This window comes from Rhamphochromis sp. 'chilingali' (assembly GCF_963969265.1).
Source record: "Rhamphochromis sp. 'chilingali' genome assembly, chromosome: 11".
NCBI classification, from domain to species: Eukaryota; Metazoa; Chordata; class Actinopteri; order Cichliformes; family Cichlidae; genus Rhamphochromis; species Rhamphochromis sp. 'chilingali'.
The window spans coordinates 28,055,916-28,079,438 of NC_137938.1; the positions used below are offsets into that span (position 1 = coordinate 28,055,916).

Here is a 23,523-nt window from a genome sequence, read left to right on the forward strand (position 1 = left end):
TTTTTGCTTTCCATAAATTGTGTTTTCATTCTAAATTTCCTTATTGTTCTCCCAGGCTTTTTAATGGCCCTTTGGTGATGAAAATAAATTGCTGGGTCAATGAAATTAGTCACTTATACTATTTTAACTCCTATATTTTTTGCTTAAAGAAGAGAAACGAAACGGTCATTGAATCAGTCTTTTGCACAGCTGTGACCAACATCTGCTCAATCACTGGCCCATGAATAATTCAGTCACATTTATCTCAGTCAGCGCCACATCGTTTCACAATTTAGTCTCATGTGTAAAAAAAATGCTGAGATCAAATTTAGCATTTGTGCAGTGGTTCTCCACTGGATAGGACCAAATTAGATATTTGGGATGACTTTACTCTAGGCTATGGTGTGAGTGTCTGCAAAAGCAAATTTGGATTTTGTTCTGTGAACATTTTGTTGAGCAACAAGCTTTATGGTTAAAGGTTGGGAAAAGGCCAATCTGTTTACAGTAATCAGATCATTTGCCAACTAACACAACCGTAAATATTTTAGCCAAAATGTTGTCACTTTTAAAACAACAGAAAACTCTGTAAGAAGTGTAAGACTCATCATGCTGATGAATTCAGGCAGTTGGTGACAGTGGGTACTGAATGTTCTGTGGAATAATACACCATATTTAATTTAGATTTTAAGCTTCCAAGTACAAGGACTGGTGATGAAAAGTCTGGCTTTGGAAGTTCATACAGCATTTCCATCATATTTCAGAGTTCCTGCTGATCCGTCTTTTTCTTGTTATTCTTTCTTGATAGCTGAAGTATTGCTCAGCTCTTTCTGTGATATGTAACTGTCATTTTGGTCCATAAGTTCTAAAGTATGTGATAATAGTTCATGTGAGCGCTGAATAATGCACATATGGTAAGTTTGTATGTACTTTGGAATTGGCATGGGTCCTGACGGTTTTTGCACTGATGACTGGCAGACATTGGTGCAGGCCTGAAGAGTCTCAGACAGTTTAAAGTTGTGAACGGTGTGCACACACACACATGCACATGTGTCTATTTACTTTTGACACATCCAGCAGTCAAAGTCTAAGATCTTTTTTTTTGCATGAAAAAGTGTGTCAGAGCTTGGGTCCTGTAGGACTTGGAAAGTTAGGTATCTGTCTATCACCTTAGCTTTTGTCTGGAAAGCCACCCCCACTATGTGTGTGTCTTTGACAGCCTATAGTACTCTGTTTATGACTGGTCAACTGTGACTTTGCATTTGGTTTTTGAATGACATACTACAATATGTCAGTCAATCTGAAAGACAAGGGTTTTATCAACCACCCAACTTCTTGGTCTTCTTAAAACTGCTCCAATTGCCAGACATTACTGTCAGATGGGTTTGCCAAAACTAACACAGCTCCACAGGTTCATTATTAATATCCAATTGAAGTTGGATTAGGTTGTTACTAATCATTAAAACTAAATACTGATTACATGTGAAATTGAGGCCTCAAAACTCAATGAGACTTTAGACTCAGAGGCACAAAGCAGAGGAGAAAGACTGAGCGACAGCAATGTAATCAAGGTACTCTTTTTATAGAGGTTGAAGACCTGAAACTGCCTGAACAAAGAAAACAACACTGACAATAAATAGATAGAGGGTATCTTGACATAAATACACCACCGGAAACTTCGAACAGGCTGTGTTTTGTTTGTTTTTTGTATGATCATTAATAATCTACCTATAAATCACTGCATTTTGCAGAATGGTTTTAACATCATCTCACTTTGATTTACATTTTTAGGGACAATAGTAACACTTTTCTTGTATATCTTTTTCAGCATTCTCAGTGTTCTGCACAGTCACAGTGTTGGAGTCATAAACCTATCATTAGTCATTAATAATTCCCTCTCTTTAAACTGCTTGCTCTGGAGTCTACCCTGGAGGTATTGCATTGTCCAAAACTACCCTTGGCTTTTCAGCTACGACAGAAATTATGACCTTAATAAAGTTGACTTTGTAATATTTGCATGCATAAGCATCTTAGAACTGATACAATAATGACTGTCTGGCTCTGTTTTAGTGCTCCTGTGGGATATCACTTGGCAGTCAGTGGATGTCCTCATGACTTTACAGCCTGTCAAAGTCACTACAGAACTTTAAGAATAAAGTCTGACTGTCCAATTCAGAAGTGCTGCTTGTCACTAATCTTCTTGTTGTAAAATAGTACCTAGCATTAGACAGTTTATATGATAAGATGCATTTTATTCTTTGGATTTGTTTACATTATCTATCTATCTATCTATCTATCTATCTATCTATCTATCTATCTATCTATCTATCTATCTATCTATCTATCTATCTATCTATCTATCTATCTATCTATCTATCTATCGAAACACCAGCTGGCAGAATAATATGATCAACTGCTTTAATATCTAACCTACAGTATCATCCGTTTCAGATGTTATATCTTTGTCTACATCACTGGCCATCATCATGATGACGTGATCGCATATTGTTTGGGTTTATTTCTTGGTGACTTTGAAAAAAACAAACTCTCTGGACTGTAACTTAATTCTCATGATAAATCCTTCAGCAAGATGAGGGTAACTGAATGTGGCTGATGTTTAGTAGTTGTTCACATAGTAAGTGTTCATAAACGCTGCAGTCTCAAAACAAGGAATTCTGGTCTCTGATCTCCAAGAATTGTTGTTTATGGCCCCCTGTTGGATAGCAAGAAAACGAGGACTGCTCATATCTAATACTTGTTATTTGTAGATGGGTTTAGTGATTTTGTGTTGATAGTAACATATATGTGTGTGTGTCTCTATATATAGACACACACATATATAATTTTCTTATCAAAAACAACTTTATTCCTCCACTCAGCTGACAGAAATCAGTTATCTGATTCTCATCTAAAAGGCACATTTCATGGAACTAAGTGGGAGGTACTGAAGATCATCTGAAAGCATCCTTATTCAGCAACTTGAGCAAAATGCTTTATATTCTTTGTCTTATATTTTATGTTTAACCATATATATCAAAGACAGAACTTATTTTACATTTCAGATAAAAGGTCATAAATAAAAGGCTTTCTCAGTAACATCGAATACAGAAATAAATGGAAACTTGCATTAAACAGCTACATTTAACCTACACAACACTATCGCAGGTTTTGTTTCTCAGTAAAATTGTAAGGGGTGTGGCCTGTAATGCCCGCTGGCAGTGCTGGGGTTTGGATGCACATATCGCGGCTTTGCAAGTACTTGCCTGACTTGGATGCAGTTCGAGCTTCAAAGTGACTTAAAACGCGCATCTCGCAGGAGCTCCAGTGCACACACGCGCACTAGAAAAGTCAGAGTGGCTAACTTAATCGGAATATAGTATATATGTATATATACAGTGTTACTGTATACTTTTTTTTTAATGTAAATCCTTTTTGTCGGAGGCATGGAATTTTAATCCTCTGCACATTTTCTGCCGTGTGCGTAAATCCGCCTTAAAGGCAGTTGCATCGCATTTAACGGATCATAAAAATCATGTCTTTTTAAATGATGACAGAAAAGTTGCATGGGGGTCTCATGGAGGAGGAGTTTTTTGTGACCAAACCACTAACAGATTTTCGCTTATAAAAAAGGAAACGGAGACCCGAGCGTTCATAAACAGTATTTTCGTGGGCTCCGGTGTGCAGGTGAGTCTGTTTGATTTTCAACGTTTTGTACTTGCCGATGTCGTAGGATTACACACACATACACACACAGAGAGACACACGTGTGGGTATACACACCTGTATATATCACACATTAGTGTTATATAGGTTCATTTATATGCCAGCATTTAATTTTACAAACGTTTCGAAGTTGTAGAACTTAAGAGTTTTTTTTATTTTATTTCAAACTATTGTGAATGCCAGTGTAGATGTATTATAGTTTAAATATAATACATCTTATCTCAGTGGCACATGGAATAGAGGGAATGCCGCCTATCTTGACACATCAGTATGGACTGAGATGATGAGACTTTTATATAAAGACTAAAATTTACCCCGGAGTATAATGAAGGTTATTATTATTTTTCTCACGCTATTTTTACATTACACAAATGTATTAATCTGTATATCTACTTATGGATTTGACAGCTGAGCACCACTCTAGCTGAAGAACAGCAAATAGCTTTTAACTAGAATGTGTGGTGCTCCAGAGAGAAAGTAAGTGTGTAAAGCTTATTTATAAATCTGCTTTTACAGACATGCAGCCACAAAGTGCTGGACAGCAAAATAAATAAAAGCTAGCATTAATCACAGTAATATATAACAGAAAAGCTGAACCGTGCCCAAATGAGCTGTGCAGAATCAAACCTTCAGACTGCTGGAACTGTGCAGTCTTGAGTCCTACATGAAAACTTCAAAAAAAAAAGAAAAAAGAGAGAGACAGTTTGCTTGTGCTTACATTGTGGGAAGATGCCAGAGATACTTTTGAGTGCTCTGCTCTAAGAGTTGAGTGTGTTACAACTGCTGCATATTTGACTTCTCACTCCCTTTACTCCTTAAGCCACAGAGGAAGTGATTACCAAAATAGCTGAGGCTTCTGTGGGTGCTGCTGGTGCAGCCAGGTGTTATGCCATACTATAGAATGAGTACAGGTTACTTATTATTCATACATTCAAACCTAATCAAAACCTAATCAGTGTATATGTGATTGTGAGTCTGGTTCTGTTTCTCTTTAGAGCCTCAGCTTCAGTAAACACTTATTTTCCCCTTTGTGTTGCAAATTTGATAATGTGAATTGGTTAGCTCAAAGCTCAGGTCTTGGCTATACATGTCAGGGATTTTACAAATATCAAAATAAATTTAGAATGAATATGAAGTATGACTGCTTGAACTCGCCCACAAATTGCCGTTGCACTGTTTCCTGCATTCATGAGCGACCACATTTTGGGGGCGTAAGTAAATAAATAGTCCAGAATTCACCACTAATTGCTTTTTTTATTGTCTGTGTGGCAGATGCTGTGTTAAAATTATGTAATTTTGAAATCGAAGGTTTTCAGATTACTGTAAATTAGTTGTAAATGGTAAAATGTGCCTCTAACATTTTTTCCTATTTTCATGAAGGGAAAAAGCTGATTAAATAAAATCTGTAATCGCTGCCTCTTTAGTTTATCGCCTTCTATGTTTTAGATTTACAATTCCGCTATCGCCGTTGTTCTATAACCCTTTCAGCAAGTCTCTGTGTAATTGAGGAATTCTGGCACACATTTTACCTACAGATGATCATTGTTCAGCTCTGAGGTTGAGTTACAGGCACTTGCAACTCTGAGCTCAGAGTTGTGGCACCTTCTCGAGTTCAATAAATTCCCAGTGTGAGAGCTTCCTTTCAGTATTTGAATAATTGATAGATCAAACTTAGGAGGCAATTTAATCTCCTGACTATTTGATGAGCTGGGCTTAGTTCCATTGTGCTCATTTGATTGTGGCTATTGTTGGGTAAAGACAGACTGTTAAATGGACGAGGAAGCAGCTTCAGAGAACTATTAAAGCTGAAGTGCCAGACTTTCCTAGAGAAATGACTGATTGTGATGTGGCATGTTAAAAGTGGCAGCAAAGACCTTTTCCTGATTGATGTGCTCTGTAGCCCAGTGTTTCCTCTTATCTCTGCAGCATGTGAGAGCACATATGGAGTGGGATGAGTTAGGCTTTTGACAGTTGTGGGAGTGCTGGGTGAAAGAGTCTCTGGCACATGTCTTGAGTTGATCCAGTCTTAGCATGTCCTCCAGTCACCACTCTCAAACCCAACAAACAGGTGTTGTGGAAGACTGGCTGCAAGCCACAATTTTGGCTCTTTCCTGGAAATAATGCTTTAGCTGAGATGTGTCAATGAGATAGTGAGTCATTAAGAATGAAGAATTAAATAAACTTAGGGAGACTTTCAACATTTTCCCCATTTAGGAAACCCATGTCTCGTGCCCAGATCAACAAGTTGCAGATTCCGTGGCACAAATGTTTGGTGGACCCTAACCAGCTTGTTTTGATGACCAGTTTTGTGTTTTTTTTCTTTCTTCAGTAATGAGGTTTATCATGCAGGAGTGTGGACATACATGTACACTTAATAGTACTGTACTTACTGTACTTTAAGTAACCATCAAAATACATTTCTTTGAAGTACCTTGAGTTAAACGAAAAATGAAGCAGTCAGAGCTTTTTTTGTGTTTTTTAAAACAATAATATTGTATTTAATGTACGTTTTCGTGAACAAAACTGCTACTATCTTCTTTATCTCTCATTCTCTCTCTCCCTGTCTGTCTGTTTTCCTGTCTGTCTGTTATCTCCCCCTCCTTTCGGTGACTCTCGCCACAGCCCCGCTCCTGGATGAGTATTGAAAAAAATAATGAATTAGTCTAAGCTTTTCTCAGGAAAAGCACTTTTGGGATGCGTTAATTTAGAAAGGGAATAAACTTTTTGGTTTCCATGTTAAAAAACCCAAAATAGAACTGTTTACTGGTTATTTGGATATTTTGTTGTTAGGTTCAGCTAGGCCTCCACGGGTGATGGCAGCCTGCCCCCTTCAACCAAAGTTTTATTATGAGCTACACTGCTACGACTAATTTCCAGCTTGCAGGGCATCTTACTGAATGTCTCAACAACTTTAAAGTTAACTGCAGTGTTTTCATGTTGAATTGCCTGAACAAAAATTGAATTTTTAAAATTTTTTTTGCTTTGATGTCCATTTCATTTAGTTTGGAAGTGCTGTATCCACTAGCTAGCTGAGTTTGGGAGAGTCTGCTAGCCTTAAAGGATAGGGGAGAAAGATGCAGATAAAATCTACGGACATCTACCAATTATCATTTTCTTAAATCAGAATCAGAATACTTTATTGATCCCTGGGGGAAATTATTTTTTGTTACAGTGCTCCATTATAAACCAACATTAACAAGACAGACAATACGCTAACTAAGAATAGTACAATATATACATATATATATATACATAAGTCACTCATTAATAAATAGCTAAGAAAAGAAACATGTGTAGTTGTAGCAGTAACCCTTGAAGCTCTTTTCTAAACTGAAGGGGTTTTGTCATATTTCAGGCCTTCTTATGCCGTTGACGGAATGACAAATGACGGAACGTTCATTGTTCGGTTATTTTTGCCTGTGCAGCTGTACTTGAGAAAACCCCCAGAAACTATCGGAATAGTCACAGAGCCACACCTTTATTGATACATACTGAGGGGTAAAACTCATCATTAAAGGTACAGGGGAGGCCATTAAAAGTTGTCTTTATGAGAGTAAGCGTTAAGAGAAAACATTCCTGGTAATTTTTTTCTCATTTCTCTCTTGGATGGGCCTCTAACTGTACATAGTGCCCTAGGCATGTGCCCAGAAGCCCCATTGGCCCAGCCCTATCCTGAAATAATACTATCAAATTTTAATGTCTACTAAAGTAGTTTCCTCTTTTCAATACTAATTATTAGAAATGACAAATTTTGTGAGATAACTAACAGCAACTCTATTAAACTAAGCAGTAAATTAGTAGTGGTAGTTTCAGTTTGTTCTTAGTGACTCTCCTTTCTTTCGTATAGTTGTGTAAATAACTTCAGTACTACATTTTCAGTTGCTTGTGTTCATTAGTTTGAAATGAAACAAACTACAAAAAATGATATGACATTTAGAAACTGTAAAACTATAGCTGTAAGTTCGATGTGCATGATCAAAATGTTTTCGTCTCCGGCCACCTAAAATAAATCTTGTGAAATTATCGAAAGGGACGAAATTATTTCATCCCTTTTGATTTGTATTTTAGCAACGAGTGCAATGTTGCCTCCTGGAATGTTTAAACACACCAAATGGCGTTGTCCTTTGTGTGATTCAGAGCCACAACCGACTCAACACCCAAATATGGTCCTATTTTTCTTTATTGAGCTGCGAGGGAGGACCTCCCATTGTTCCGATGCTAACATGTTCTGTGTGTCCTCTTCACACAAGAGCTGTAAATACAGGCAGCACATGACACTATCGAAAAAAGATCTCAGCACCAAATATGACAAAGGCCTTCAGTCTGACTGTGTGGTGCGTTTCTCAGAAGAAACTTACTTCACTGTATTTCCAAAGGATAAACATGTTCAATTTGTTATCCAAGTCTATGTTTGTTTTGTGGGATTTGGTTTCCTTTTTGTACGACTGATCATTTGATTTATCCAGTTATGGCTTTAGTTCCTCAAATTACAGAAACCACTAATGTTAAAGAGAAAAAGTATGCATCACACTGCAGCGAATGCTGTTTGGGCCAACTAAAACATCTTTGTTGTTCAATGTTGCTGGTTTGTGCATATAAATGCAGTGATTGCAAGCTTTTCTCTTATTGCTGGGAAACATAATAAAGCAAGTGAGATTTTGGAAAATATGAAACTTAAATATTGGCTTTCCTGCTATTCTGCTATGTGAGCAATGAAGATGTAGTCACCAACTGGCTGTCTTAGCTTGGCATAAAGGGTGGATAAAAAGGCAAAAATTGAATATTAACTTAGTGTTATTTGCAGTTTTATGAGCGGTTAAGTGGGGTAGGGGCAATTTCCTGACTAGGCACTTAAACTCCTAGTGTTCTTTTATAACCCTTAAGATAGGCAACTTGCAAAACCTAAGAGGTTAAGTTAAACGGGAGGTAGGATAGCTGGTTGGATGCAAAAGACTGCAGTTTCTCATTTTTATACCGCAGATTTATAGTGATTAAGTGACATGACATTGTACGAGTGACCTTTTCACCTTTTGATCGAGCCAATTAAACCACTGGCTTTAGCTTTATATTCATCTTAGAGACATGAAAAGGGTTTTGAGTTAAAGTGTTAAAATATTGATTTACCATTTCTTCAACAACTAGTATCTATCTGTATCTAGAAACAGTCCAGTTCCTCAACATGTTTCTGTCTTCTTTTTTTTCAGCACGCTCTAATACCAGCAAATCTTTATTCAGCTGTAGTCATAATCAGCCAGTCTTCTTTTGTCACTCTGCAACCATTTAGTTGTTCAGTAACTGACCATAAACCCGCCTTAAACAGCAGATCCGCTGTTACAGATCGAAAGCTCAGCCCAAGCTTCCTGTGATGACCCTGTTGAACTCCATCACTCTGCTCTTCTTCAGTCTCTGCACAACCCCGTGACCTCGCCTCCCTCATCAACAGCTGTGCCCTTTTTACTGCCTTGCCAGTGCAACCAACACCAGTGTGATGGCTTGTTGTGCCGCGGGGACATTTGGACAAGCAACTGCGGCATCACACACCACTACACAGACTTCTAGATGTGTCAGCCACTAGAGTGAACGATACAGAGAGACTGGGGAGGAGGGACAGACACACAGAGAAGAAGTGCAGTACTACAAGAGAAAGGAGGGATCATCTATCCCAGTAAGATAAGCATCCACCTGTCCCGCATAGGAAGGTGGCCCCCCCACCTGATCCATCTCGTCGCAGGGGGGGGACCCTGCATAGCCTGGAAGGCAACAGAGACTATGCAGCTGGGACTGGTGGCGCTGGCAATGGTCTTTCTCAGCTCCATGGGTCACAGTGATGTTCTGAAGCTCTCCAAGGCGAGACGGCATAGACGTGGTGAGTTCTCACTTTGTCAGTTTGTTTTGATTTCCTTTTTCTTTCGTAGCAGCACTGCTGCTTCTCGTTTCTGTGGTCTGAGTCACTGTGGTGGACGCCTTATAAACATTTAACAAGCAAAGTAAAGATAACGTTTTGTTTATTTTCTCATCATTCCTATTTGTTTTTCCTAGGTGGGTTATGTTCAGTTCAGTGCTTCCCCAGAATGGCTCGTGTTTCTTCCTCTTTTTAAGATTATGCCTCTCTCAGTTTATGTGAAGCTTTTCTGGGTATTAGGGTTGTTTATAAAGTGGTTTTTGATGGATTCCCTCTCAAAGCCATCGCTCTCTTCGTGTCTGGCTCCGTGGGCACATAATGGAATGAGTACCTGACAGTTCTAGCTCTCAATTGGACCATGCTGCCGATATTGTTGTAAGCATTTTTCTAACCTCACGCAACCGCAAAGACAGTGTTCAGGTCGGCTCGCAGTATATCTCTGGCTTCAGAGCCTCAGATCTGGTATTACTGTCAGCTTTGAAATAATTCTTCCCTTACACAAAAGGAGCTTTCAGCCAATGCCAAGCTAACCCCAACCTTCCTGAACCAGAATTCATATAATACCAAGATTATCCACAATAACAGATGTGGCATTATTAAAATCACACATACTGGGAAGGAATAGCTATTGTTTGTGTCAGTTTGTGTTAAGTCCGCTGATGTATATGTAGACAGTGACGTCGTTGCAGTTCATCTAATTTGGACAGAAGGATTGAGGTCACTCGCCATATACACGAGTGCCATGCAGACTGCGACAGTCTTATTCCCTCTAGATACTAAATAAACGTTTGCAACTTGCGCTTCTTCTTTAGTTATTTGATTTAATGATGTTCATTTTTTTTTCATCCATCCCCCACAACAAGAAAATGATAATAAACAAAGGACAGAGCGACTTGTTCTGCTGCCTTAGGGCTGTTTGTTTTTCTTCTTTGAAAGGATTTAGTATCGTGCAGACTTGACTAATCAAAGCAGACTGGTCAATTTTAACATACCGAGAGCACAAACTCTCTACACTGTTTACCAAAAAAAGTTCTTGAACTTATATCATTTACTGTTGCTAAAGATGACACCCAAGCTACTTTTATAGTTACTAGTGGTAACAATAAGACTTGGCGGTAACTGGATAATGATAGACTAATCTGTTCATAGAAAAACACGTTTAATACTTTTATCGGACGAGTTATGTCAGGGAGGCGGGAGGTCAGGCTGTGTAAGATTGTGTGTATTTTTAGCTGAAAGTAAACGACAGTAAATCAACTCAGGCGACTGTTGTTTTTGTCTTAGAATGGTTCTTCAAAAATGATGTGCACTTTTACACAATTTACCCAAAATTGATTTAGATTGCAGGTTGTGCCTTTTTGGAGAGTGAGGCAACTGGACTCATCTCCAAGTCTGGGATTAGATTAAAGGAAATGTAAATGCATTGCAATGCTAAAATTCCTCACTCGTTCAACACATTCACCAACTATATTTTGGACATGTCGGTCACCGTAGCATTTCTGCCCGGACCCAGTGACAGTTGGCTGAATCTGAGAGGCTCTTGGTCCTGACTGTCAGCCGCAGTTACCTGGCTTTCTCCAAGTTAAAATCTGTTAAGCATCTCCGACAAGCAGTTGGAAGTAAACAGAGGTGTGGACTCGAGTCACATGACTTGGACTCGAGTCAGACTCGAGTCATTAATTTTATGACTTTAGACTTGACTTGAAAAAATGTTCTAAGACTTGTGACTTGACTTGGACTTTTACACCAATGACTTGGGACTTGAATTGGACTTGAACCGGTTTACTTGAAAAGACTTGATATTTTACCCCAAATATAAAATTTAACATGCATATTATATGAAGATTGAAAATGTGACGTCATTCACGGGTAGAACCGCAAAGGATTCTGGGAACTCGTGGCAAGCGGTACTAGCGCACGCAGGCTTTCAATTAAAATCAGTCACACAGCGATAAAAAGAAACACAAAAATGTCAAGAAGCTGTTGTATTATTAACTGCAATAGCCGGTCGCATGACAGCCACGGGAAGCCGACGGGTAAAGAGATCGGTTGTTATCGGATTACGTCGTTGAAGAGAAATTGTTCGAGCCATGTTTCCGAAGTAACAAAGAGGCGACTGGATTGCAGCCATTCAAAGATCAAATATAACGTCCCAGAACACTCCAGCTCACAGGTTAGTCTGCTCCAAGCATTTACACAAAGGTCAGTCTGCTGTTGTAGTTAATGCGTCATTTTTCTTAACATAATTGGTGATATAGGTTACAAGCAAGTCTGGCGCTGAACAGAAATTGTCGCTCCTTTGTTTGTTGTGCATAAATAGTAAATTGTCCTGACACAATATTGCGTTTCGCTTCTGTTATTATGGTACACTGACAAAAACACATACTTTTATTCACAGGATAAAACAGGTTTTTTGTATCACTAATTGCCCAGTACGATTACAGCATACAATATTATTGTCACTGCTACATTTCTGTGATGCTACCAGAAATTATTTCCACTACTAATTAATTACCGTTGAGCTCAAAGGTTATATTAATAAACGGTTAACGAATGTGTATTTATGAAGACGATTTGTGAGACTGGTAAACTTATGATACGTACGATGGTCTTTCGTTCTACACGGTGCATTTCAAGGTCCTGTACCCATCCGTCGGTAAACTGTACCTGGGCTTGTTGCAGTGACCGGAAGTTACTAAACTTCATGAGTGTATGCACTCACTCCAAGAACCGTATAATTATAAATATGCATATAAATATGCTAAGATGAGATAGCTGACTTCATCTAACTAGCAAATGTTTTCCAGGCTACGTTGGTGATACAGTTTTTTTTAATGTGTATGATATTTTTGTCATGCGATTTTAAAGCCGGTCCTACAACCGCATCCAAGAATAACATGCAGCGTATCTCAGAACTGTCGGTGAAAATTATTCTTGGAGCTAAGTTTAATTGAGCTGCATTTTAAAGAGGTGCAATTTCACAATTTGTGTATATTTTCTAAGTTCACTATTTTGTATGTGTTGAGAAAAACACAGATTTTAAAATTACATGGTCTAATATTTACATTTAGCATATAACTGCAACATTATTTTTTCATTTGTTTTTTTTAAAGACTCGAAAGGACTTGAAATTCAAAGTTTCAGACTTGTGACTTGACTCGGACTTTTACACCAGTGACTTGAGACTCGACTCTGACTTGCCTGACATTACTTGAGACTTGACTTGAGACTTGAGGATAAAGACTTGAGACTTACTTGAGACTTGCAAAACAATGACTTGGTCCCACCTCTGGAAGTAAACACTGAGTAACCACTCATGTCTGGCCAAACCCCCCTTAAATTAAGCTTAAACCCTTGTTTGTTGGAATATTAAATGTTTGCATGTTTATGACTGGTAACGACGCCAAAAAAATATTGCAATTCCTGATGTTTTTCTACTAGGCAGGTTGTTGACTATTGGACCTTTTTTATTTCCTCATTAAAATTCATATGTGGCTGGAAACAATTTATGTTATTTTTTTCCCGTCGGTGGACCATGCTGTTACCTACCTCAGTGTGGCCTTTTCTTTCTCATTGTTTACCTTATGTTTCCACAGTCAGCACTGAGGGGCCCCCGTCTTGCCCCAAAGGCTGTGACCGATGTTCTGAGTATAACGGCTGCATTAAATGCAAGCCCAAGCTCTTCATCTTCCTGGAGCGCAATGACATCCGTCAGATAGGCGTGTGCCTTGCCTCCTGCCCCATGGGATACTTTGGCATGAGGAACCCCGAAGGCAACAATCGATGCACCCGTGAGTTCTAATTGTGTTGTACCCTCTTGACCACAGAATGATGCAAGTGTTAGTGATATATCAACAGGATGCCAGCAGGCGCTTTAACTTTGTAGATACACATATGGAATCTTGCAAATATGTAAAAAGATCCAGCTAACTCTTTACTCTGTGATACTCCACACATCTGGTTTCAGAACAAGCATGCAGAAGTGTTTATCCTCGGTTCATCTTCACCTGTTTAAGTTTTGTCTTGTGTATCTTATTTGATTGTTTTACCTTTTTTCTAAATCCCTTTGTGAATCTAACAAAGTCAAACTATTATTGCTATAATAGACACCCTCTATTTCTGCATATTTTTGCAGTTTATGTGATTTTGATGTTGTCTTATGTGATCCTGTTTGTGACCGAATACCATATAGCGCCTCATTACATAATGCACGTTACAAAAAAGGCGAGAGTAATAATAGAAGTAGCCACTTGGTGATTAAATCATCTGTTGCTTCTTGTTTTCATGGGAAAAGGGCACGAAAAATATGAACTAAAGCAAATTATTTCCTAATCAGAATGAATGTCAGTAGTTTTAATTGAAATAGTTCTTATTATGGTTACAGACAGGTTTGGCTCATTTGGAATATGGACAAAAGCACGGTCACATTCACAGTACTTAACAAACTGACATTACATACTTTTAAGAGGCAGTTTCAGCAACTCCGCCTGTTGTCTGTTTCCTCTTATGTGTGGGCAGAAAACAAGACTGGAAAAAAATCCCAACCAAAACATTCGTAATGCATTGTTGTTTGTCTGTTTTTTAAGAGGATGTCTGTGTTTTTTATTTAGCCTTCATGTGCAGAGTTCATGCCAGGCCACAGTCGTGATAGTCTCGGTTTCCCTTTTACACACTTGTTATTCTGATAGAACCTTAATGTATCACGCACAGTACGGTCTGCATACACGCCTGTTTACTAAGTAACTGTGTTAAAGGGTTCCTTTGAATGTGAGTGTGCACTAAATCACTTGTGATTATTCTTTGCTCAGCAACATTTGAAAGATTGTTTAAGGTAAATATAATGAGGGCTGCTTTGTTGTTTGGTCATTACCACATTTAATGATATTCATTGCTTTAGTGACAGTGATTGCTTTGAGTTTAGTGTTCTTGACTGCCCGTTTTTACAACACTTAGTATCTGTCAACAAGGGCTAAATAATGATTTCATAAACCAAAAGCAGATAAAGCCTATAATTCTGATTATAAAGATGTAACTTTTTCACAACTGGTTATTTCAGATGTATGTAAAGTTTGTTTTATCAGTGCTAATGACACAGTTGTGTGTTTTTAGTAGATTGCAACAAATGGAATCTCATTTATAACTGTTTTTCTCAATGCGGCATTCATTCACCGTCCCAGTTTGCTGCAGAAGGCTGCTGAATTCTTTTCTGAGGCCCTCGGTGACTAACCTGGGTCATTATCCAATCATCTAACTTTATACATACCATTCCACAATGTCTTGTTACAAACACATGTCTTACATTATAAGGCTACAAACGTCAGGACGGTCAAATTTAGCTGTCAAGAGTTTGAAAATAGTAATCGGGAGACGGAAGAATCCCACTGAGGGATTCGACGTTTTATCATTTTGGATCTTGGTATCAGACCAGAGCTGCAGAGTAGACATTCTTAACATGCTATTACATCAACTATAGCTATAAATATATTTCCTATACTGAGATATTTTCACCTGCCTCCACTGTTTTTCTCAGATATAATGAATAAGGAAATGCCTTTCATGATGGAGCTTGAGCTTTTGGGAGTCCTTTACGATGTCTGGTTTTTATCCTTTTATGGTTCTCATTATCCAAATTTCAAGAAGTTGGTTGTTTGAGTCAGAGATTTAATGAGACTAAGGTGTGGAGAAACCCACTTTTCCAAAAGTTAGTGAAGGGATAGACTTCTGGCTGTACTCATTCACACCCCGTTTCCAAAAAACAAGGACTGTGGTGCATGTGTTTTTAGAGGGATTACTCCCCCTTAAAATACCCCATCACTAATAAATCTCTCAGAGGGAATAAAATTTAAGTTCCCCTTGTCCTCAGTCTTCACAACCATGAATGAGAACAATGAATATTCCATATTATTATTTCTACGTTAACCTCAGAAAGGTTTCAGACCAATACCAAAAATTTGAAGGCAAAATAATAACACAGTCTCCAGTCTCAACGTGACTTTAAACTGACAGAATACTTACTCCTTTTTTTTTTGTCTCCCTGTGTTTTGCAGAATGTAAAATAGACAATTGTGAAGCGTGTTTCAATCGCAATTTTTGCACAAAATGTAAGGAGGGCTTGTATTCACACAGTGGGAGATGTTATGTCAGCTGCCCTCCAGGCCAACGCACCGTCAATGAGACCATGGAGTGTGTCGGTGAGTGGTCTTTTTCTTTATATTTACTGCTTACCAACTCACAGTGATTTGCTGGAATCTATAAACTTTACTTATCACTTAATTTCATCAGTCATCTATGTTCGGGTCTGGAAAAGCGAAGCGAACTCTTACAAAAAAAGCAAACTCTTGGGCTGACCCTTTTTGTTGTTTTATTTCTTGTGAAAATGATTCTGTCATAAGTTAGAAAACACAAAGGAAACTCAAAGCTCTCCAGACATCTTGGCACAGTTTTCCAGAGACCTGGAGTCTTAAGCTGCCTTTTTGTTCTTTTAAATTAGCCTTGCTCATCCACAGTGAATATACTGAATGGGCCCCTAAAACGAGACTTTGTTACATGCACTTTATGCTGTACAGTTTGCTACATTTTCAGGTTCCTTCAGCTTCATCTATCTGTCCTTCTCTCATCAGAGATCAAACAAGCAAAAATTGTTTTCAGATTTACTTAAACTCATTATCCTCAGTTAAAACTGCTGAGAGGCTGTGAAACAAATGTGAGCTATGAACCATTTACTCAGTACCTTAGTGGTTTCCACATTTTTATGTACTTATTTATTTATTTATTTTTCATTCCAGGTCAACGTGCCTCAGAGTGTGAACTGGGTGAGTGGAGCCAATGGGGTTCCTGTATGAAGAAAAACAAAACATGCGGATTTAGGAAAGGCACGCAGTCCCGGGTTCGTGTGCCCCTTCCGCAGGTTCACAGTCCGGATACCTCCCCTGCTTTTGTACCCTCGCAGACCTGTGCTGCCGAGACAGAGAGGAGGAAGTGTGTCGTGACCAAAACGCCGTGTGTGAGGGGTAAAAACCAAATACACACGCACCGAACAAACGGATTGAAGATGAAACCCTTAATAAATGTCAAATACTAAAATGTTTATGGGCTTAGATAACATGTTAAGAGGCAATGTATTTTGTATTATACTGCATGTATTTTATGCAATTCCTTCTTAGTCAGTATGATGATTGATGGAACCAGTACTCGACATTCAAAGGCCTGCGTTCTCGCCAGTGTGTCTGTGACCCGCAGCGTGTTGATTGGGTTTGGTTTGGCAGAGTCCACAGCAGAACACAGAATTTCTTGACTTTTCTGCATGTAAACAATAAACTTCATCTGCGAGCCAAGCAGATGAAGGGCGGACATTACGCACTGCAAAGCTGGATAAGGATCAGAGCTAGAAAGAGCTATTTGTTCTGAGGACTGCTGAAGCGCGAGGTTTACATGCCCATGACATGTTTGCTTGAGGTCTTTTCATCCACATAGCAGCTTGCTCTCCAGTGGGTGAACTATCATTGTCACCAGTTAGTGGTCATTATCAGTTTTCATAACATCTTATTAAGTGCTCTTGGGCTTATTTGCTGCTACGGCTATTAAACGACCGGTCTGTTCAGTTGAGTCAAGCATCCTGAGCATACTAAATACAAAAATGCAACAAAAACAGAAATAAGGCTTATTTTACATTTAAATATTTTGCTTCTTAGTCAAACAAATAAATAAGTATCAGCAGCAATTCTGGGGGTGATAAAGCTTGCAAACGACAGGAAAATAAGTGGATGGGTTTAACCCTGTTCCTGATTCATATCATCGGCTCTGGTCTCTTTAGGTGCAAAGGAGTTATTGCTAATGAAATGTTGTTAGAAAGTTTCTTTGTCTTTAAATACCCCCATATTAATCTGCTTTGCATAATATGCCAATTTTCAACTGTAAACTTATTTACAAGACTTAGAGAACTGTTAATGAGGAGTATTTAAGGTCTTTATTTTTCGGTGGCACGCTTTGGGGATTTCGGGCACAGCAGCAGCATTGCATAACAATATTAATTGGCCACAGTACAGATGTTGCAACACGTAACAGATGACATGGCTTGATATATGTGAGTAAACATGGTGGAGGCTTACATACTCTGGTATCATTCTCTTCTTCTCCAGGGGTCTGAGTCTAAAAAACAGAACATGATCTGACACTTTCCCATAGATCTGCGGTAATGGGAAATGAGAGAGGTTGGCATGGCTCGTAACTGCTCAGTGAGGAGGGGCCGCTTCACTGGACAGGCTGTTACAGCGCAGTTTGACAAACGAGTGGCAGATTTGCTCTGTGTGGGGCCAGCATCCTGGAACAAAAATTCAGCCTTTGGTTCAGAATAATACTGAATAGTGAAATATTATAAAAACAACTGCTATGTAGATTGTCGAATTTTAAGCAAAGGGTGTGTTAGGTTTGATCTGAGGAGATGAGTTGTGGAAGCTTTGTGGATGTGATCGTTCACATTGAGTAAGCTACTGTTAAATAGGTAAACGTGTATAAACTGAAGACGCTTATTGGTGCTAAAACGTACAGGGATGAGTTTCCCTCTGTGAGATCATTCATGCGTGATGGTACCACGACTCCAATGAACTAGTTTATGTGGGTAAACTCCGCAAAAAGAGCGCAGCTGTGGATTTATCTGTGGGGTGGGAGTTGGCTGGCAACTGGCTATATAAAACACAGGGGGCAGACCTTGTATAACATTAGTGATTTAGTGGTCTGCAGATCTCACGCTTTGTGTTGATTTGGCTGCGATTTTTTTTCCACCCTTTTCCTGAAGCTCCACAAAAAGGTCTCACGCGAAAACAAAATTTTCTGGATGTGTTATTTCATTTGTCAGGCAAAATTGTTTAGCTTGGATGAAGAGGAGCTGCAATCAGAGCTGTCATAAACTGATGGAGTCCGCCTTTCTTGGCTCCATTAGTGATTTGTTAGAGAAGTAATTAAGTCCTTACACAGTAAGCACATCATCTCAGAGGCTGCAGTGTGTGATTGAAGACCCTTACTTAATGCCATTCTCTTTCATTGTGTCTCAGTGATTTAAAGCGAATCTGTTACTTCTCAATATTAAGTGTTTATTTTAATAGTTTCTATAAAAGTCTAGAAATATGTTTATTCATTCAAGACAAATGATGAACAAGCTGGACAAACTCATCTTATGTAATTTAAGTCAACTAAACAAATGAGATCTTAGTGAAGTTTCCACCACTTTTGGCACTAATAGCTCCAAAAAAAGACATGTTATTCCTGTTTGTGCACTACTGTGTGGGACTGAGCCTTCTCGTTTACAGTTCAGACTAAAGTAACTGTGACATGCATGGGTCAGTGGTGGATAAATGTTATTGTGTTAGGTTTGTTCACATTCACATCAAAATTACGTCACGCCCATGTACTGAATTTCACTGTAGAATTCTGCTCTTTTTCAAGTTTGTGAAATATCATGGCTTGAGTTTTTTTTTTCTTTTCTTTCAATTTGAACATAATTGAATGGGTGACAAATTTAAAAGTGCTGGTAGGGAGATAAACACAGACATAAAGTTACTACTGCATAGCAGCAGACAAACATGGTGGCGCCATAAGCTCTGAGTTTGTCAGCCGTGCAGTGAACACTGTCCAGCCCTTGGCACGTGTCCTCTCAGCTTTCCGGATGTGCAGAGAGTCTCAACACACAACTTTATAACAAACACACTCCAGCGTAACTATGCTCCCTCGTATATACAAAATCAAATAGTTTTCAGTGCTGCCTAAACAATAGTTGACAAAGTTAAAGTTGACAAAGTTAAACTGAAACCTGACACTAGACACAAGCCTCGTGTCCATTTGCACTTTCCGGCAGCTCTTCATATCATTGTGGGCCATTACTGGGTCCTTGACGATGTTTAACTCATTAAGCCAGATGTGATTTATGTGACAGCAAATTGTCACTTGTCTGTCCCTTCCGCTCTTACAGTCAGTACGTGTGCTGTAATTTAAAATCACCAGCCGATCTAAGCCCTTCACTTTTATGAACAGGTTTAGTGTGGAAATGAACCACACAATGATGGATGTTTGCATTTAGAGAGCAATTATACTCTTAAAATGTGTGACTGCTGTGAATTTTAATGCAAGAGTACTAACGGGGAGGTTTGAGTGTATGTCAAGTGGGACAAGGGAGTGGGTTGCTGAAAGAGAAATTAAACAGACTGAGAGCTTAGCGTGTGGATGACACCTTTGTGAGAATGTACTTAGGTACTGCAGCGCTTGGCGCTATGCTATGAAAATATCAATATGCAGGTGTTAGTAGATCCAATATTAATTACGATTACCATTTTCTGCTGGTGTTACACAGTTTTTTATTGGGACCCGACTGCATTGGAGATAAAAAAGTAAAGGGAGTATCACTGTGACAACCCGTCTGCATGGGAATACAGGTGTCTGTATCAAGTTTCCAGGCAACAGGTGCGATAGTTATGAAGATATTTTACTGAAAACAACAAAGGTGAAAGGTGATGCCACAGAAGTCAGGGAGACTCTAAAGGGATTTGCATTCTACCTCCTCTGGCCGTGAACTGAAGACATGAGACTGATTCAACAGCTGTTGGGTTATTTCAGTCCAGTCGTGGACAAACTGGCTCCAAATGTTTAGATGTGTTATTTTTTGCTGGCTGCATGTTGTGCGGTAATTGCTGCTATACATATACTGTCACCATGGCTAAACATAACATTATTTTAGCTTTTGTTGTTTGGGATTTCTTGACTATGGTTTATGTCTGGTAGCCTGTATTAAAAGTTCTGATGCATAACACAACCCCTCAGGAGGTTTTTAGCCAAGCAGGAGTATTTCTATGTGCAACATTTTGTTGGGGCAGATGCCTTTTATATAAGAAATACAGTAATGTGTAGTATAACCCCAATTTTTTTCCTTATACATTCTTTTTTTTTCAGAGAGGAAGAGTAAAGGAGACCGACAAGACGATACAAACAGGAGAGAAAGGGAGAACGCACGTGGGCGAGGACAAGATAGTCGAGGAGGAGGAGGAGGAGGAAAGCGGAGAAAAGGCCAGAGCAGGACGACCACTGCTCCCAGCATCACAACCAGCTCTGTCACCTAAGCGCTGACGCCTGCTGGATGAGGCTGAGAGAAAACCAGAGACAATGCCTCGCCCAGCAGTGTCAGCCACAGACACAGATTGATGTTGAAGGAAGGGATTAATGCTGCTATGCTGCATTGTAGAAGATGCAGAGAGAACTGGAGGTTTGCTGAAACACAAAAGATTCCCTGAAGCTTTTTGAATAGCTCACCATATCTGGAAGAGACATGCTGTCCTAATGTTGGACAGCAAAGCCAAAATGAAGACTATGGTTGGACTTGATTTGTGTGATGAACTGACCACTCTTAAACTAAGACCAGACCATGTGTTTTAAATGCAGCATTCAAGCCTGATTATGAATGAAGGGATGCCGAAATCTCCTCTGGTCCATGATGTATTTTGTTCCAGTCTGATTTTAATTACCGTCTGTTCTCCATTTGTTTTCATGTTTGTAAGAGGTGGCAGATGGATTTTCTCAACTGTCACTGTCTGTGATGTAAAGACAAAGAAAGTATTATGTATTGGTACCTTTATTTCCTATTGTGAAAGGAAACAGAAAGAAAGGCACTGGAAATCACTTGTGGTTGCTGAGGACAGAAGTCTTCTATACAGTTAGGCTCATAATTTGTTGGGCAAACACATTTTTTGTAGCATGTCATCTGTAGACCACAACAGCAGATTTTAAATCAAGTAAAAACTACATGATCTTTGAGCTCTGATTCAGGAGGTTTCATAAAAGTATTGCATTTACTTTTTGGAATTACAGCCATTTTTTTATACATAGTCCCCCCATTTTAAAAGGCTCAAATTCAGCCATAATTTAGATGAAAGATTCTTTTTCATGCTTTTTTTTTTAACCTTTACAGTCAATGAATTAGCAAATGTTGTGTTTCCTTTAGATTCTCCATTAGTCCTTTAGTGATTGTAGTCACTTTCAATATGCCCTTGCTTGTCAGTCTCTCTGCCTTCAGTTTTGTCTCCATTAACTGAAATTCATTCTTTATTGACTTCAAGATCACATGATTAACCTGGCTACTGAAGAATATCCCATTTCTTTACCTTGAAAAATTACTGGGTTTCTTCTGTAGTAGTGCTGTGGATCCTAATCCATCTGGACTGTGAAGCACCAGATCGGTTTTGCAGCTTTCGGCTGGATCTGAGCGCAGACTATAGCCCTGTACTCTTTAGAATTAGCTAAGGAGGCAGGCTCTTTTAGATGTTTTCTAGCAAAGGCTGATCTAATCTGACCTTCTGGTTCTTGGGCGTAACCAGTGATTTGCACCTTGTTGTAAACCCTCTGTATTTACTCTTGAGTGTATTTAGTCTTGAGGCATCTCTTGATTGTAGACCTTGACAATGATAAAACTACTTGCTGGTTGGTCCATTCATTCTTTTTTAAGACTATCTCTCTAGTAGGTTTTTTTGGGTTTTCAGCCTGATGATGGCCTCCTTTACTTTCATTTGGACTTCATATTGAGAGTTTTGAAGATATACACACAACCCTTAGATTCAAATTCAGATCATTGATCTGTTTAATTTGCTGTGTAATATTGAGAGAATAGGCCTCACCTGGCCATAAAACTGCTAGTCAATCAATACTCTGAAAATTGGGGACTGTGTATAAAACATCTTAAACTCCTAAACGGTTAATACATTTTTTTCTGTCAAATGTCTTGAATTAACGCTGAAAGTCTGTACCCCAGTCGCATCTTTATTGTTTGATTTAAAACCCACTGTGTTGTGTACAAAAATTGAGTCGTTGTTCCAAAACAAGCTGAAGAAAATGCAGAGGAGGATTACTGGGCGCACATCTTATATCCTCTGGTCTTTAGTCACAAACTTTTGTCATTCGATAGCTTAATGTTTGTTTTGAAAAAAAAATGTTTGTATCTGAAAATATCTCTGCACAGAAATGAGTATTTGCATGGCAAACGATTACATGTGTGTGCAAGTGTGTGTATGCGTGTGCATCTGTTTGTTTGTAACTGAAGTCTGGGTGTTTGTTTATATGCATTCCTGCACGAATTCAAGTGGTTTGATGACAGAACTTAGTTGTTTGTAGGTTTGTTGATGTTTGCACATATAGTATATGGTAATACTGATCTAACAGATTGAAGGAAAAGGATGTGGAAAACAGCAAAAAAATGTAAATGCACAGTGATATACTGAATACGCAGTAAATACAAGCCAATTATTACTATATAAGCCATCAAATCATCACTAATCAGTATGTTTGCAACAGGGTCTGAAGATTTTGCACAAATATAATGTTCCCTACTGCTCATATTTCAGAACGATAATAGCATTTTATAAACGTATACTGTAAAAACTGGCTTTATGACATTGCGGATGGAGTGTTTTCCATGGGTCTGTTTGTTAAACAAGGTATTAGTTTCGGGGAAAGTTACACGCTCTATTATTCATTCATACTATGAGTTGTGATACTGAATATGTCAAGCTGTGTTTATCAACAAATTTAAAAGTATTAGTACTATCATGTATAGCTTATTCTGTGAAAGCCTAAATAAAGTTCAGATGAAGCTAACGAGCATCACTCCTACGCTCATGTTGCACCTGGTCTGTTTGATTTTAGATTGGCTGTTTTATTATTTTGTCAATAAATGACAAATAATTGCTGCTGTGGGGTTTACAGTAAAAACAAGTACTATGCGTATACTTGAATGAATTCATTCCTTTTTGCAAGGTGGTCTTATTTCCTTTCTTTTAGTCTTTTTTTCACTTCCAGAAAGAAACACAGTCAGCCTAACTTAGTTAAAGTACTACTTATGTACAAATCTCAAGCTTAGTCAAGCTTATTCAGAAGGAACAGGATAAACA

General features: G+C 38.7%; 1 protein-coding gene across 2 annotated transcripts; it reads left to right on the forward strand.

Moving 5' to 3' along the window:
* Positions 1 to 3,284: 3,284 nt before the first annotated feature.
* Positions 3,285 to 23,215, forward strand: rspo1 (R-spondin 1). Of its 2 annotated transcripts, none has more exons than XM_080897061.1 (6): positions 3,285 to 3,660; positions 8,904 to 9,565; positions 13,198 to 13,392; positions 15,649 to 15,792; positions 16,387 to 16,611; positions 20,540 to 23,215. In XM_080897061.1, the coding sequence occupies exons 2-6, from the start codon at positions 9,469 to 9,471 to the stop codon at positions 20,704 to 20,706; spliced, it is 828 nt and encodes a 275-aa protein (XP_080753187.1). In that variant the 5' UTR covers positions 3,285 to 3,660; positions 8,904 to 9,468; the 3' UTR covers positions 20,707 to 23,215. The 2 variants fall into 2 exon arrangements, with proteins under 2 accessions (XP_080753187.1, XP_080753188.1); XM_080897062.1 differs by having other exon boundaries at positions 9,103 to 9,565.
* The last annotated feature ends 308 nt before the right edge of the window (positions 23,216 to 23,523 follow it).